General features: G+C 40.3%; 2 protein-coding genes and 1 long non-coding RNA gene across 3 annotated transcripts in view; 1 reads left to right on the forward strand and 2 right to left on the reverse strand.

Moving 5' to 3' along the window:
• Nucleotides 1-15519, reverse strand: part of LOC124252900 — an 18336-nt gene continuing 2817 nt past the window's right edge. Inside the window, exons 2-3 of the long non-coding RNA XR_006892053.1 lie at nt 1722-1725; nt 1-467 (exon numbers count right to left, since the gene is read on the reverse strand). This is a non-coding gene — a long non-coding RNA (uncharacterized LOC124252900). The remainder of the gene's footprint in view (nt 468-1721; nt 1726-15519) is intronic.
• Nucleotides 2341-8534, reverse strand: LOC124252899 (early growth response protein 1-A-like). Its single transcript, XM_046686580.1, has 2 exons — nt 8440-8534; nt 2341-3588 (listed from the first exon to the last, which is right to left on the reverse strand). Exon 2 carries the CDS (start codon nt 3558-3560, stop codon nt 2523-2525), a length of 1038 nt encoding a protein of 345 aa, XP_046542536.1. The 5' UTR covers nt 3561-3588; nt 8440-8534; the 3' UTR covers nt 2341-2522.
• The window catches only part of LOC124252897 (neuronal acetylcholine receptor subunit alpha-10-like), a 22021-nt gene continuing 18334 nt past the window's right edge, over nt 11833-15519 (forward strand). Inside the window, exon 1 of the mRNA XM_046686579.1 lies at nt 11833-12265. Coding sequence (XP_046542535.1) covers nt 12205-12265 — 61 coding nt within the window. The 5' untranslated portion in view covers nt 11833-12204. The remainder of the gene's footprint in view (nt 12266-15519) is intronic.

Consider the following 15519-nt stretch of genomic DNA (forward strand, 5'->3'; position numbering starts at 1 on the left):
CATATATGCTGTATGGTGAAACAGGTAGATCACCTCTTGTTGATAAAACCAAACTGCGCATGTTGTTTCTGGTTCAGAATAGTATCAGGAAAATGTAAAGCAATTACCATATCTATGTCAGTCAATATTTGCTGGATAATTGCTGGATTTGTTTCAAGTAATAGTCCCAAATGTGATATATTTCTGAAAAAACACCCCCATAATGTTTTGCATATATTTGTAAACTTCAGGCAATAACGTTGATTGATTGATTGATTGATTGATTGTGTAACTTCAGCTGAATATAGTGGGACATAACTGATCGTGACGGTGAAATAAACTCACACAGTAATCAACATTAAAATATACTGAGAGAAACAAATAAAGGATCAGAGAAAAATTCAAGCGTTCCTTTATAATTTTCCATTTTTTATCACCACAGCCCTATTCAAAGCTGGTGACGAAAACTGGAAAATGATAAAGGAACGCTTTTTTGGATTCATCAAATCATGGATTTTTCTGCAGTTAGAGTATTCTGTGTGCTGATTTACAATAACAACGATTAATGATTTACAACCAGTGTCAAGATCTACAACCAATGTCACTTCAGAGGTGGCCGATGGGATCAGATGGTCAAACTCGCTGACTTGGTGGACACGTCGTAGATCAATACTCATGCTGTTGATCACTGGATTGTCTAGTCCAAACTTGATTATTTACAGCCATATTGCTGGAATATTGCTGAGTGTGGCGTTTGTGTGGACCAATGATCTTGATGTTAATCCATCAACATATAGCTGGAAGCAGAGACCATATAATAGATCTATTATATGGTCTCTGCTGGAATATTGTAAAGTGTAGTGCACAACTTTGTTTAAAGTAACTCTCAAGTTGTCACTGCTTTGGGGCAAATTTAATCCTGACTTAAGGTAAGAAGGAAATGACAAATCAAAAAGTCAGATTCTAGTTTCAGTAACAATGGTCACCAAAATAGACATCAATAGCAACCTGGCTCCTGATATTTTTTAGTTTTGTTGTTGTTGGGTTTTTCTCAATTACCTTCAAAACATCTATAATTGTGACAGGTTCAAGGTCCGGGTTGGGTTGGGTTGTCAGTTTCAGGAATATGATTAAAATGATGACCATCTGTACCTTTCCTAAAATCAGAGACCATTCCCGATACTTATACACATTTGTATCTATTGAGAAGGGTTTTGATGAAAAACATCCAATACTTCAAACAGGCCCCTGTGTGTCATAGTTGATGTAAAATGGTCTCTTTATCTTTGACAAAGAAAGCTGCTCAAAAGGTTGTTCACAGACTTAATTCAAGTGTCAATGAAACAAACACTTCTTGGATACAACATGCAAATTGATATACAACAGGCTCAAATGATGGTTTGGCCCATTTATTAACAGCAGAATCACATAACTACACATATACAACATTGAATGCATATTCATAAACAGTGGTCTCGACAGACTTTGAATACCAACAATAAATTTAATCCCTTGTGACTAGAATACACAAAATGCAAAATGTTTGCACAGATTCATACTGTAAGTGACATTCACTTTAATCATCAAAATTCAAATTGCCTCCAAAGTTAATGATGCAAATAAATATATTAGATCTGAAATAAATATGTACAGTTGATTTCTGTACAAGAACTCTTAATTACTGTTACCGCAGGTTGATGTTGAAATTGCACACAACTGTGAATGAGGTATACACCATTTACCATGCTTACATCACATAAATGTGAACTATAGCACTGAGATTCTTAAACATGTTAAAATTAGCATCAACTTTCTTCCAAAACAAAAAACTTTATCTCAAACAAATTTCATCTCACACAACATTGTCTAATGTCGAACTTCATCAATTTTCCTTGGCTTAAAATGAGCTCTGTAGTGTATAGTTAGAGCCCTTCACAGTGAAGCCTTTGCCACAGACAGTGCATTCAAGCGGTTTGACTCCAGTGTGTATGATTGAGTGTTTGGTCCAGTCATACAGACGAGTGAACTCCCTGCGAACACACGGAACACTGATACACCTTCTCCTCTGTGTCGCGACAACAGATGGCGCTTCAAGCTGCTCACACCGTGAACTCCTTGCTGCAATAAGAGCACTGACACATCTGTTCTCGTGTGTGTACACGCATGTGAGACTTCAGGTATTCGAGGCGAGTAAAAGTGTTTTACAATGTTTACAGGTATGTGGTCGGTCAGTTTCATGAGTCCACATGTGCTTCTTCAGGGAATCCATTCTGTTGAAACTCTTACTACACTGCTTGCATTTAAAGGCGGTTTTCCGTGTGGCTTATCATGTGCCTGCTCAAATGACTTGGGTAGATGAACGTTTCCCCACACTGCTCACATTTGTATGGCTTATTGCCATTGTGTATGAAATTGTGAGCTCGCAAATGACTGTTTAAGGTGAACTTCTTGTGACATATTTCACATTCAAATGGCTTCTCTCCTGTGTGAATCGCACATGCTTGGTGAGGTCCGTGGACCTTGTGAAGGACTTCTCACAGCTGTTACACTTGAACGGTTTGTAGCCAGTGTGGCGCCGGGTGTGGATCACCAGCGTTAAGCTTCAAAGTAAATTCAGCACCACAGGCATCACATCTGAAGGGTTTCTTATCAAGGTGAACATTGGAATGATTTTTCAGATTCTTTTTAGTCGAAAACTTCCTTGAACAAATTTTACATTTCAGCACCTTGGGCAAAATTTTTCGTCCAGGAGTCTGTTCTGTGGTTTCTTCATCAGATTCTACTTTTTTTATTTTGGATTTTTTCTTGGCACCCACACCCTTCTTTTTCCTTGGTCGTCCACGCCTTTTAGGCATACTGGCTTCAGGCTGAGGTTCTTCCTCTTCAGCATCATCCTGTTCTTCATCCTGAACCTCTGCAGGTTCTTCAGGAGGATCATCAGCATCAGCATCAGCACCAGCAGCAGTATCTGACTGTGGGGAAACACTTTCAGAAGCTTGTCCTGGTATTTTGGAACGTCCTGTCATAAGATGAGTCCCAGATGTAGTCACACTTGTATTATCACTTACAAAGTCAGCCACTCGGTTGACCTTCTTGATGATTGGGGTGAATGGATTTGAGTTGCCAGCCAGTGGAACCGGCATTTTCGGATACCCTGGCTCAGTTGACCAGTGAGGCCTGGTCGGTTTGGCCTTGGTTGTGGATGTGCCCTGATCCACCTTTGCAGTGAGCTCAGCACTGTCAACCTGGGAAGATGCATTGGTCTTCTCAGAACTGTAGCTCACCTGGTTCAACAACTGGCTGTCATTGGTAGGTAAAGAACTTTTAACAGGATTATCCTTCAGAGTCACTGACAAATGCAAGGTTTTATCATCTTTTTTCTTATCCTGTTCCTGCCGAAGATTCTTGGTCTTGAAGATCTTGTGTTCCCGTATGGGACTGGGTGTTGTGGGTTTGGGCTGGATGAAGGTCTTGTTGCCATATGTCTTTGGTCGGCGTTTGATGATAAAGTTGCAGACAGATCCCTCAGAGAAGATCCAGTCAGCTGCAGCTGTTTGGGTGCTCTTGTCATCCAAGCTCATGCTGACTAGGATGGCTTGTTACAGCTGCCTGGAACATACACCACACTGAGTGAGAGAATTCTGACAAAACAGTCATATCAGAGAGAGATGAAGTGAAATATCACATTTAAAATTATTGGTGTAATATAGCATTGTGCATGTGTGTGCGTGTCTGTTCGTAATAATTTAGACTAATATAGGTCACTATTAAGTGTATTAGATCTACCCCACTGAGATACCATGCCACACTTACAGTATGTCACTCTGACCTGACCAATCCTTGTTCATCCACTAATGCCAGGCACCAGGACTGACTGACTGAGTTTGGTTTTACCCCGCTTTTAGCAATATTCCAGCAACATCACGGCGGGGGACACCAGAAATGGGCTTCACACATTGTGCCCATGTGGGGATTTGAACCCGGGTCTTCGGCGTGACGAGCCAACGCTTTAACCATTAGGCTACCCTTCCGCCCCGCCAGGCACCAGGAAGGGTAACAACAAGTGCCATCTTGAAACATTCATAGTGTGAGTGAGTATGGTTTTATGCCACTTTTAGTTTCAGCAACATCTAGCAGGCAACACCAGAAATGGACCTTACACATTTTACCATAAGGGGAATTGGACCCCGGTCATAGGTGTGATGACTGAACACTTTATCCATTTTGCAGTCTAAGTAAACTTAGCCTCAGTATTATTCGTTACGCTGCTATACTGAGTCTAACAAAACCTTGTGGAAGGTCACGTTAGGTAACCTTTACGCGACCTATAACCATCCAATCAAACACGAGATGACCGAACGGAATTTAACCAATCAGACATTGAGTGAAGCTAGAATCAAAATGTTTCATACTGTTATTAAGTTAGCAAAATATGTTCTTATACAAAGCAATCTCAGGGCTTAGGTGATCTTAACCATATTAATCCTTATACCATATAAGCCTAATCTATGTTCATAGCACTATCTGGCTATTGAGCATTTGATGATGATAATTATAACTGGCCTCCTACATCATGTATATAGTGCTGAACTCCATGCCACCGGGACATGCTCTAAGCGGAGTTGAGGATGTATTATATAAATATGTATTTGCACCACATGTGAAAGAAATGAATTAATGTCCTCAGATTTTATCAGAAATATCATGTCTGCTGGACATGCTGGACTTTCGTTAAAAACCTTTCTGCATTCAAGTTGCACAGCTTCAGTGGTGGTTTAGCCTGCTGTCAGGTCAAAACACAAACTTTGTAGCAAGGCTTGAAAACATTATCATTTTTAATGACTGATTTATTTGATTAACTTAGATCTATGTATGAAATAGTTACTTTTAATAGTAAACAAACCTTTATGATTTATGTCTAAGTTTTGTTGTTTTTCTTCCCACGCTAATCTTTTTATGAGCAGTTTATCATCAAAACTGGACGTGAATACCCAATGCCCTTTAGAAAGTCAGCAAATGCAACATGTTATAATTGGGATTACACTTTCTCAGTAAAGTAGCCATGGTGGCTGAGTGGGTTAGATCGCGACATAGTATTCTGGCATTCAGGTGCCTCATGCTGAGACTGAGTGTTCGAATCCCTCCTGGGACTCAACTCAGGGTCACTTATCCAGAGCGATTAATGTTTCTCGCCAACAGTCTAATTACAAAACTAAGCTACAGGCTAGTCAGTACCTGCTCCCTTGACCGTGACTGACTCAGGGACTGGGCTACGGTCCACCTTGGCAAAATTTCTTCAATCGAAACAGTGGGACACTATTCAGGGCGGATGCCCGTTATTTGAAAATATGCCCGGTAGTTCTTGTCTGATTGTAATAAAGAATCCCAGCTGTGTAAACTTTTTCAGATTTTCTAATGCCTGGATGGTATAATATTTTTTTACCTCGATATTCAATCATGTAAAAATATGATGTTTATTACCTATGTCGTGATATTAAAAACACACATTTAATGTATTAGAATCCGTAAACTAAACAACCCCACTTTGCTATTTGCAAAATAAATCTGAAATTTACTTAGGTAAATAGGTATATACAGTTTTTAACTTAAGTACACAGCAAATGCATATATTTATTCCTTATGCAACAATGAAGTTCCCTTCGTATTCTCAAAACAGTGTCGGCCCATGAGGGTTTTTTCAGGCAATCACTATTCCATGCAATACAACGATTACTACTCCCTTGCTGTTAGCCTTGTTTCGTGGTAAACCCACACATGTTATTTGTCATCATTCACTTGATGGTCAGTAATGAATTTATAACAGGTATAATTAGTGGCAACACCACTCAGATTACAGGACAAAGGTTCCCATTTGGCTTTTCTCATGTCTGGAGTAAATACTCAACATCATAAATTAAGGTCTGACTTGGCAAATGTATTACATGTTATGTAATATGCGCATGGAAGTGCAGCAAGAGGAATTATCAGATGCGTTATAAAACAAACATCGATCTAAGGATTAAAGGATAACAAACTGATTGATTAATTGCTTTTATCTTGCAAAGGGGATATGTCAAAGGGTAGTGTTTATGTATGAAGATCTATACTGAATATACCCTGTCGTAAAGTGATTGATTGCTCATTATTGGCTAACCAAATTTATTTTTTAAAGAATGGCGGACATCATGCAGTTAGTTGCCAGGTGTGCTATCTTGAGTGACAAATGGGACTATACACCAGTGTGAAAAACCCGAATGGATATATCACTTTTTGCATATTAGACTGTTACAAGACACATGACATGATAGAGTGGGATTCTTTGTCAGCTGCATATGAATGGCATATTGTTCCTTTATGTGGATATTGATGGATACATTCCTCGACCAACGTACTGACTGACTGAGTTTGGTTTTACGCCGCTTTTAGCAATATTCCAGCAACATCACGGCAGGGGACACCAGAAATGAGCTTCACACATTGTACCCATGTGGGGATTCGAACACGGGTCTTCAGCGTGACGAGCCAACGCTTTAACTATTAGGCTACCCCACCGCCCCTCGACCAAGGTAAGATAGCCAGACATTGTTGCTGTAACTTTAGTCTGTTTTAATTTAAATCTTTGCATTTTGTTTTTATTCATTCGCTGTAGCATTAGACAGAATCAATTTTTTTTTCGCATGAAGTCTAAGGAAACAGACAACATACACTTGGTCGCACTTTGGGCTTGTGTGTGAAATAATATATAATCGATGTTGGCAATCCATAAAATGTCTACATATTACAGCCATGTTAAAAAATTCACAATAAGTATAATCAAATCGTGTGCATTTTATTAAGTTTCAAAATGCATACAAATATGATAATAAACTAATGAGATTATAAGACGAAATGCAAAGACGTACATTGACTTCATTATTTTTTAGTCCTAACATTTTTTAGGGCGGTGGGGTAGCCCAGTGGTTAAAGCGTTCGCTCGTCACTATGAAGTCTCGGGTTCAATTCCCTACATGGGTACAATGTGTGAAGCCCATTTCTGGTGTCCCCCGCCGTGATATTGCTGGAATATTGATAAAAGCGGTGTTAAACTATACTCACTCCTAACATTTTTTTACCACTGGCAGATGATTAAACTTCAAAATGTTGTTATCAAAACAATGCAGATGGAAATATTATCGAGTAAACAAGATTTCTTCTTTGTTGATCAATCTATACTAATACCATCAGTTGCACATGCTGGTGGCGCCACAGAAGTCACGAACCAGTCAAGAATTCTGGGATATCATCCAGGTACTCACTCAACAAAAGCAACACCCAGTCCACGGAAATTGCTCTGGATCAGTGCCCCTTTATTAACAAAAGTACTATAATCTGTGCTTTACTGAGAAAGTGTAATTCAAAATATAACATAAAGTTACGAAATTTGAACTACAGAAGTTGGCCATAAGTGAGTCATCAGTAGTGAAATTTCTCTAGACTTATATGTTAATTAACTGTTGCAAGAATAATTTTCATAAATTAAGTAGAAGTCATTATATTTTGATATTCTGCAAAACATCTTGGAAATCATCTTCAGCTACGTGTACATAATTTTCATTCATCTTTCCATTGATTAGTTATCGAATGACACCTGACTAAGCACCATATATAAGTATAACTTAATCTTAATCTATCCCATAGACAGCCATGTTAAACCTGGTTGGTATGTCTAATATATGTTGTTTACATAGTTTCAGTTTTCTTAATAATCATCGGAAAATTGAATGAAAATTATGTGTATGTAGCTGAGATGATTTCCCAGCTGGTAGATAAGCATTGAAAGAAATTCGACAGAAACTAAATTTGTGAAAAATATTCTTGCAAGAGTTAATTAACATGCAAGTTATTTGGAATTTCACTAATGGTGACTCACTTATGGCCAACTACTGTATGTCGGCATTTCTTTAATAATTGTATATGTTCCATTACCATTATGAATATTTGAGTGGAATGCACCAGAAATATCGATTCATGTAAATTTACATACACAATATAAATCTACGACGGAGAGTGAAATGGAACTCACTCAAAACGAAGCGTCCGTAAAATCTAACATGGCTTCCGAAAGGGCGGCAGACAACGCATAGTATTTACAGATCACGCTACCGACAAACATATTGACCTTTGACACAAAACATAATCTACGCTCTTGTTGTAGATAATGGCCAAATAGACTTAAATCACCGCAAAATGTTGCAACTTGTTCCATGCAAATGCCTGCCAACATATATAGTCTTACAGAACGAATATGCGTGGCTTCGATTTGGGCGAGCGCTCTACTGCTGTGATAAAATCAACTAGACAAAATGGCCGCCGTCGCACCATCTGTCGAGAAAGATTCTCAGTCTAATAAGCCTGGTTCAATGCATGCGTCACTCTGGGTCGGTGTGGTATTTGATAAAACTACCGTGTGTAAAATCATACCTGCTGGCAAAGATGAATGGTTGAAGACAACTGATCCGACTGGGAACTGCACCCTGCCGAAGAAACGCTCCCTGCTCGGGTCGTTTGCACACGGCGCACTTGCTCCAGATGAGAAAGTGGTCGCTCTCCCGTCCGAGTCGTTTTTCTGGTCTTCGATTTACTTGAGGATTTAATTCCACGTATCCGTTGCAGTGTTTCGAATAAACGTATGAATTCTAGATAGTTAATATTGATCTCGCGATATTATACTTGTGCTAACATTGAATAATTTAGGATTTTCACAGGTTGGCTCGTTATTTCAAAGAATATTCAAAAAGTTCAGGTGCGCGTTTTAGTTTTGATAGATCTAGTTTTGCTGATGATAATTGACTAAAATATCATTTGTAAATTAATCTTATTCATTATGGAAATTATATAAAGATGCCGGTCGATAAGATGTTGTTTATTAAGCACCTGAATATGGATTTTCAGTTATAATTAAAACGGTTCATTTTGTACAATACCGGTGTAATACAGTGAGTGAGAGGGTGAGTTTAGTTTTACGCCGCTTTTAGCAATATTCCAGTAACATTACGGGTGGGGGTGGGGGGACATTAAAAATGAGTTCACTCTACCCTGGGGAATCGAACTTGGGCGTGACGAGCGAACGCTATAACCACTAGGCTACCCCACCGCCCTTCAATCTGAGAATAGCGCTCCAGCTTAGTCGTAAATTATCAATATAACAACTATTACGAAGCGATTGTAGAAATTTGCACATATAATTGTGCAGCTTAAAATAGTATTTACAAGATTTTGGGACAGTAATGAGCCAATGAGTGGGTGAGTTTAGTTTTACGCCGCTTTCAGCAATATTCCAGCAGTTACACGACCGGGGACACAAGAAATGGGCTTCACACATTGTACCCATGTGGGGAATCGAACCCGGGTCTTCGGCGTGACGAGCGAACGATGAATGAATGTTATTTTACGCCATAGTTAATACAATCCCAGCTATGTGGTGGTGGTATATGATAGCGAGTGAGTGATGAGTTGCGAATGTTATTCAGCTATATTTTACGTCTGGATAGTGATAATAGCATCGATCTGCGCAATTGGGAACCATGTGTCCCAGCGAGCCTGTGATCCCGTGGCATTTTACGACAGGCATAGTCGCCTTTTATAGCAAGCATGGGTTGCTGAAGGGCTATTCTAACCCGGACCTTCACGGGTATGGTATATGATAAATAATATGGGTCAGGTAGATATGGTGGTTGAAGCATGTGTAATGGTCGTGGGGGTGCGATGACATCCGATCTACAAATTTGTTTCTCACTTCAGATTTCAGAATGTATTTTTCAATGATAGAGGTGAAAGTCTGGGTTAGAATTGATCTTCAGCAACCCATGCTTGTCGTGAGAGGCGACTAACGGGATCGGGTGCAGGCTCGCTGGATTGGTAGACACATGTCATCGGTTCCCATTTGCTCAGATCGATGCTCATGCTGTTGATCACTGGATTGTCTGGTCCAGACTCGATTATTTACAGACCGCCGCCATATAGCTGGAATATTGCTGAGTGCGGCGTAAAACTAAACTCACTCATTTACTCACATAAAAGCGCCGTGGTGTCGATAAATGACTGGGTCTATACTAATGGCTGGCATCATGGGCATCGATCTACGCAATGTGGGCAATGTAGTCTACATCACCCAAGTCAGCTTACCAGATGTTGATCCCGTTTGTTGCTTCTTACCACAAGTTGAAATTTCTGTGACCAAATATCACCAAGATAGATTACAGTGTTCCGCCGCATTTCGCAACATTGTAAGATCACGGCGGACACACCAGAAATAATATCACACATTGTAACCACGTGGGGAACCGAACCCGGGTATTAGGGAATCCGGGTAATAAATAACGCCTGTTATAGATCTAGTACCGTTTATGCGAGACAGAATTTCATTCAAGGGACGTAACTCTTACATGACTCTAAGTATACTTGTACGAGGGGCTGCGGTTAAGTCGGTGGTATGACATACATCAGCCATGAAGTGGCGAGTGTCTGTACGTACTGATCAAACCATGACGTCTCCAGTTACTACCTCTATCCAAACTCAGCGTTGTTCTGGTTTTTAGCTTACTCATATTTAAGTCAAACTGAAACGGGCAAGGGGCCATTTGGTTAGCTTAGTGGGTTAAGCACATCACACAAACGGTACGGGTTCCATTCACATGGGTACAATCCTTTAGTCTATTTGTTGTATACCCCGTCTCAACATAGCTGGAACATTACTGTAAGCGGCACAAAACCACATGGCACAACAGATGTATTTGCTATAGTACTGTCGGAAATAGAAAGAAAACTATATTTTCTCATTTATCTCTACAATTTATGTAGTTGAAATGTGAAAGTGTAAAATATCTGTTAAACTAAGTTCGGCCTAACTACAGTCTCAGTGGTAGAGAGATAGGAAACGGAGAAAAAGGACTTTACTGAGGGGAAATTAGTGCCGAAATGAGCAATGCGGGGTTTTTTCTAAGTCCAAAAAGACTTATTTGGAACAGACCATGGCTTTATGCAAATTAGTGTGCGACGATATTGTATTACAAAGGACACTTTTTAAATGCCCAATTTGAAATTAGACGTAGATTCATTATAAACGATAACTGACGTAAAAAATAATAACTTTTATGCCGAAACTATTAAGGATGTAGCTACCATGCCGTCTCACTGTCACTATAAAAAGAAACAGATAGGAGAGGTCGCCTCAAAAGCAAAACCTAGGGTCGGGCACGGGGATAGAGATATCAGCTAAGATAAGATAATCCTTTAGGGCAATTATACTGGGGAGGTACACGGCACGTCATAACAATTTACAAATAATATCCAGTCCTGTCGATCTTCGGGTGGTCATGCCACCTGTATACTACGATGCGGTTCTATGGTTTGGGGTATCATACTCTCTTACATATCTCAACATAAACTGAATGAAAGAAAGACACGTAAGATGTTAATCAGTAGATGAGACATAGTCAACACACATGAAAAAGCACAAAATATCTTTGAGATGACCCCTTGTGCCTGTAGGCAGCACGTGCATTTCATGCCAGGTGAGTCGACGGTCCGTCGTCATACCTGGCTGAGCGACCTAATTGCCATCTATAGTCTGATCTATTGTTTCCAGCAGCTATTCGTATTTTTCTCAGTTTTGCCCGATTTTACGAGTAAACATGCTTTTCTGGATATCGTATTACGCATCCCACTGAACGCCCAGTTAGGCTGAAGTGGGTTATTTCGACATATGCTATTTGCAATTGTGTAAATTTTAGGGATACAGCGATACAGCCTAAAAACAGTTTTTTTCAATTTCCGACAGTACTTTTTTTTATAGTTCTCTTTCTTCCGTGAGCCACCTCTCCTTTGTCCTTCTGTATTCTGTTCTTCCGGGTACCATGCATATTTTCCCTCACTCACTCACTCTCGTCCCTCGCTAATCTATGTCCTGTGATATGAACACATGATAGTTCTTCATCTTCCCTGGCGATGATCTAACTCTCGGCGATGATGCATGTCAGATTGAAATAGATACACCTTTTCCGAGCGCTTCTTTCACATTCCACACACGTGAGTTCATCTGCTCAAGAACGACAACTCCACCAAGCTGCCCCGAACGATGGCGAGTCGTTAGCTGTAACGCGTATATTTAAACCCGCTAGCGATATCCTTTGAAAGCAGACACGGGCCATCACTTTCTCGTTGTTTTTGAACCCTACCAGAACCAACATGGCCTCTCTTCTCTCGTGGATGTTGGTGGCAGCGGCTACTGCATCTGTCGTCAGTTCTGGTAAGTTGTAGTAAACTTTCTCACGGCGCAGTTGCAGAACCAATCTTGGATGCTTTCGTCAGACATAATGGAATGCCTGTCGCATCTATCAGCTGAATCACACGTGCAGCGGTGTAGTTGGTCATGTAGAGTGAATGGTTCATAATCTTACACAACTCTTACGTTTACTCGTTTTCAGTAACTGTTTGAGTGCTATATAACAATGTCCTTCCCACGATGTTTCACTATAACGCGCACGGGCTTGGTTTGGGCGAGCGGTCCATCCCACCGCCCATGATGGTATATATGTTGTTATCATGTAGTGTCGTTTCATCCTAGTCTGTTGTGTGTGTTCGGATGAGGGGTAGTGTTGTGTGTGTAAAAGATTACGTACGGGGTTTTTTCATGTATGGTTAAAGCAGAGACAATATAATAATCTAATATATGGTCTCTGGTTAAAGTTATTCTGAGAAAGGCAAATCTCTCTCTCTCTCTCTCTCTCTCTCTCTCTCTCTCTCTCTCTCTCTCTCTCTCTCTCTCTCTCTCTCTCTCTCTCTCTCTCTCTCTCTCTCTCAATTAAGTGTTTCCAATCTGCTAACAAATCCTGTCATTTAGCCCCAGTGTAACTGTTAATGTGCTTATCATGTCGTCGTCTGTGATTATGAGAGGGCTTCATTCGTAAATCTATGTGTAATTATCAATCTCTGGCGCACATAATGAACTTTGGAGAGATTGTGTTTCTAAAGTTGATGTTATTGTTTCACATCAATACAATAGTCCCTTGTGTTTAGATTTCACAGCCTTTTGTTTTTTAACTTTAATCTAAGTAGTAAACAGTCAGTAGAACTCGATTTCCGGAAAAAAACAACCCAAAACATTAAAACGCGCTTTCAAAAGGTGGTATACCTATACGTGTAACAGAACACAATGTAGAGTGCATCTCTTAGGCAATGACGGAGGCTGCAGTGTCCTCGTTAAAAACACACCATTTACGCCGGATAGGCGAAGCTCCACTGATAGGAAGATTCGGAGTGTCATTACAGCGATAGGAGAGATGCGAGGTTACAATTGGGATGGGTCATCATCCATCTGTTTGGGCGGGAGGGACAGCGGTGGCAGACGCCGAATACATCCGGTAATTTAGAGAACACACTCTACAACAGCAGTAGAATCAAGCTTGACGACCATTTAGTATCCAACGTAGGGATCAGTTATCGAACAAAGGGACTAGTTACAGTACAACCAGAAATTACTGAGAATTTAAGATTGTATTTTTTTTTAAATTTTCACTCATTACTTACGTAATAAATGTGAATATTAGCAGAACATAACTCCAGATTCAAAGACAGGTGAACAGTTAGTATTTTTTTGTCGAGTCACCATGGGCAGCAATGCAGGCTTCAATGCGGCGGGGCATACTACTGATCAAAGAAGTTAGAAAGTTTCGGACCATCGGACCACCTTCTTCTTTCATTTCAGCAATATTTGTCAGACCTTTCTTATTGACACTTTCCTTCATAAGTCCCCAAACATTTTCTATTGGATTTAGGTCAGGGCTATAGCTTGGCCAATCTAATAATGTCATATTTTGGGTCCGAAACCAGGCCTGTGAATGCTTTGAACGATGTTTTGGGTCGTTGTCCTGCTGGAAAAGCCAAAATTTCCATAAAACACGTGAGCAGACGGAAGTAAATGTCCCTCGAGAATATTTGTGTACCGCTCACTGTTCATATTCCCTTCAAATACACAGAGGGGCGTTGCCCCTAACACAGATATGCCACCCCACACGTTAAATTTCGGACTGTACTTTGGGCGCTGATACAAAGGTTGTTCATTTCGTTTGGTCCAGAATTTCAGTGTATTAGGAAACAGCCACACAGAATATTTATCTGAGAAAATCACATTGTCCCAGTTAAAATTTCTATGCTGCAAGCACCAGTTCAACCTTCGCTCCTTTTGTTCAGGTTTCATGATCGGTGATGGAATTCTTACTTTTCTGCCAACCCATTGCACGCAGCTCAGTTCTAATTGTCTCCTTACAGACAGCCACAATTCCTCTATCAATCATATCCAGCCTTAAGTTTTCTAAACTCCTTCGTTTGTTTTAGAATCAAGAATACTAAGCCGCCTCCTGTCACCGACAGTCAATTTTCTGAACCTACCTGCGCCCCCTGGTGCTCAATGCCATATCCATTTGCAATATTTTTCAAAACACGATAAACAGTAGACAAAGGGATGCCTGTTCTACTTGAAATGACTTTAGCTGATCTGATGTCCTTGTTATAATACTCTAAAATCAACTTCCTTCTTCTCTAAATCCTCCATACTGAGGATCACTGAAAATGTCGTCTGCTAGCAAGTAAAACAAAGGGCGATAACTCTTCACAAACTAATGAAAAAGGATTAACGGAGTTGTCTCTCTTGAACGAAACCAAGCACTTGATAGCTGGTCAAGGTTGTTTATACTAGAAATCCAATTAAACATATTCCTAAAATTCTCAATTTCTGGTCATACTATAGTATCGAACATAGGGACCATTTTGTATCCAACATAGGGACCAGTTAGCATATGCAGCAAAGGGACCAGTTAGTATCTAACACGAGGACCAGTTAGTATGCCGCAAAGAGTCTAGTTAGTACTTACACAGGGCAGTTAACACAGGGACCAGTTAGTATCTAAAACAGGGACCAGTTAGTATCTTACACAGGGACCAGTTAGTATCTAACACAGAGACCAGTTAGTATCTAACACTGAGACCAGTTAGTATCTGACACAGGACCAGTTAGTATCTAACACAAAGACCAGTTAGTATCTAACACAGGGACCTAGTATCTGACACAGGGACTAGTTAGTATCTAACACAGGGACCAGTTAGTATCTGACACAAAGACCAGTTAGTATGCAGCACCGGGACCAGTTAGTATCTAACACGAGGACCAGTTAGTATGCCGCAAAGAGACCAGTTGGTACTTAACACAGGGACCAGTTAGCATCTAACAGAGACCAGTTAGTATCTAACACTGAGACCAGTTAGTATCTGACACAAGGACCAGTTAGTATGCAGCACAGGGACCAGTTAGTATCTAACACGAGGACCAGTTAGTATGCCGCAAAGAGACCAGTTGGTACTTAACACAGGGACCAGTTAGCATCTCACAGGGACCAGTAAGTATCGAACACAAAGACCAGTTAGTATGCAGCAAAGGGACCAGTTAGTATCTAACACAGGGATCAGTTTATATCTAAGACAGGGATCAGTTAATATGTAACACGG

The sequence above is a fragment of the Haliotis rubra genome, unplaced genomic scaffold (genome assembly GCF_003918875.1).
Source record: "Haliotis rubra isolate DU_JTF1 unplaced genomic scaffold, ASM391887v1 Scf529, whole genome shotgun sequence".
NCBI classification, from domain to species: domain Eukaryota; kingdom Metazoa; phylum Mollusca; class Gastropoda; order Lepetellida; family Haliotidae; genus Haliotis; species Haliotis rubra.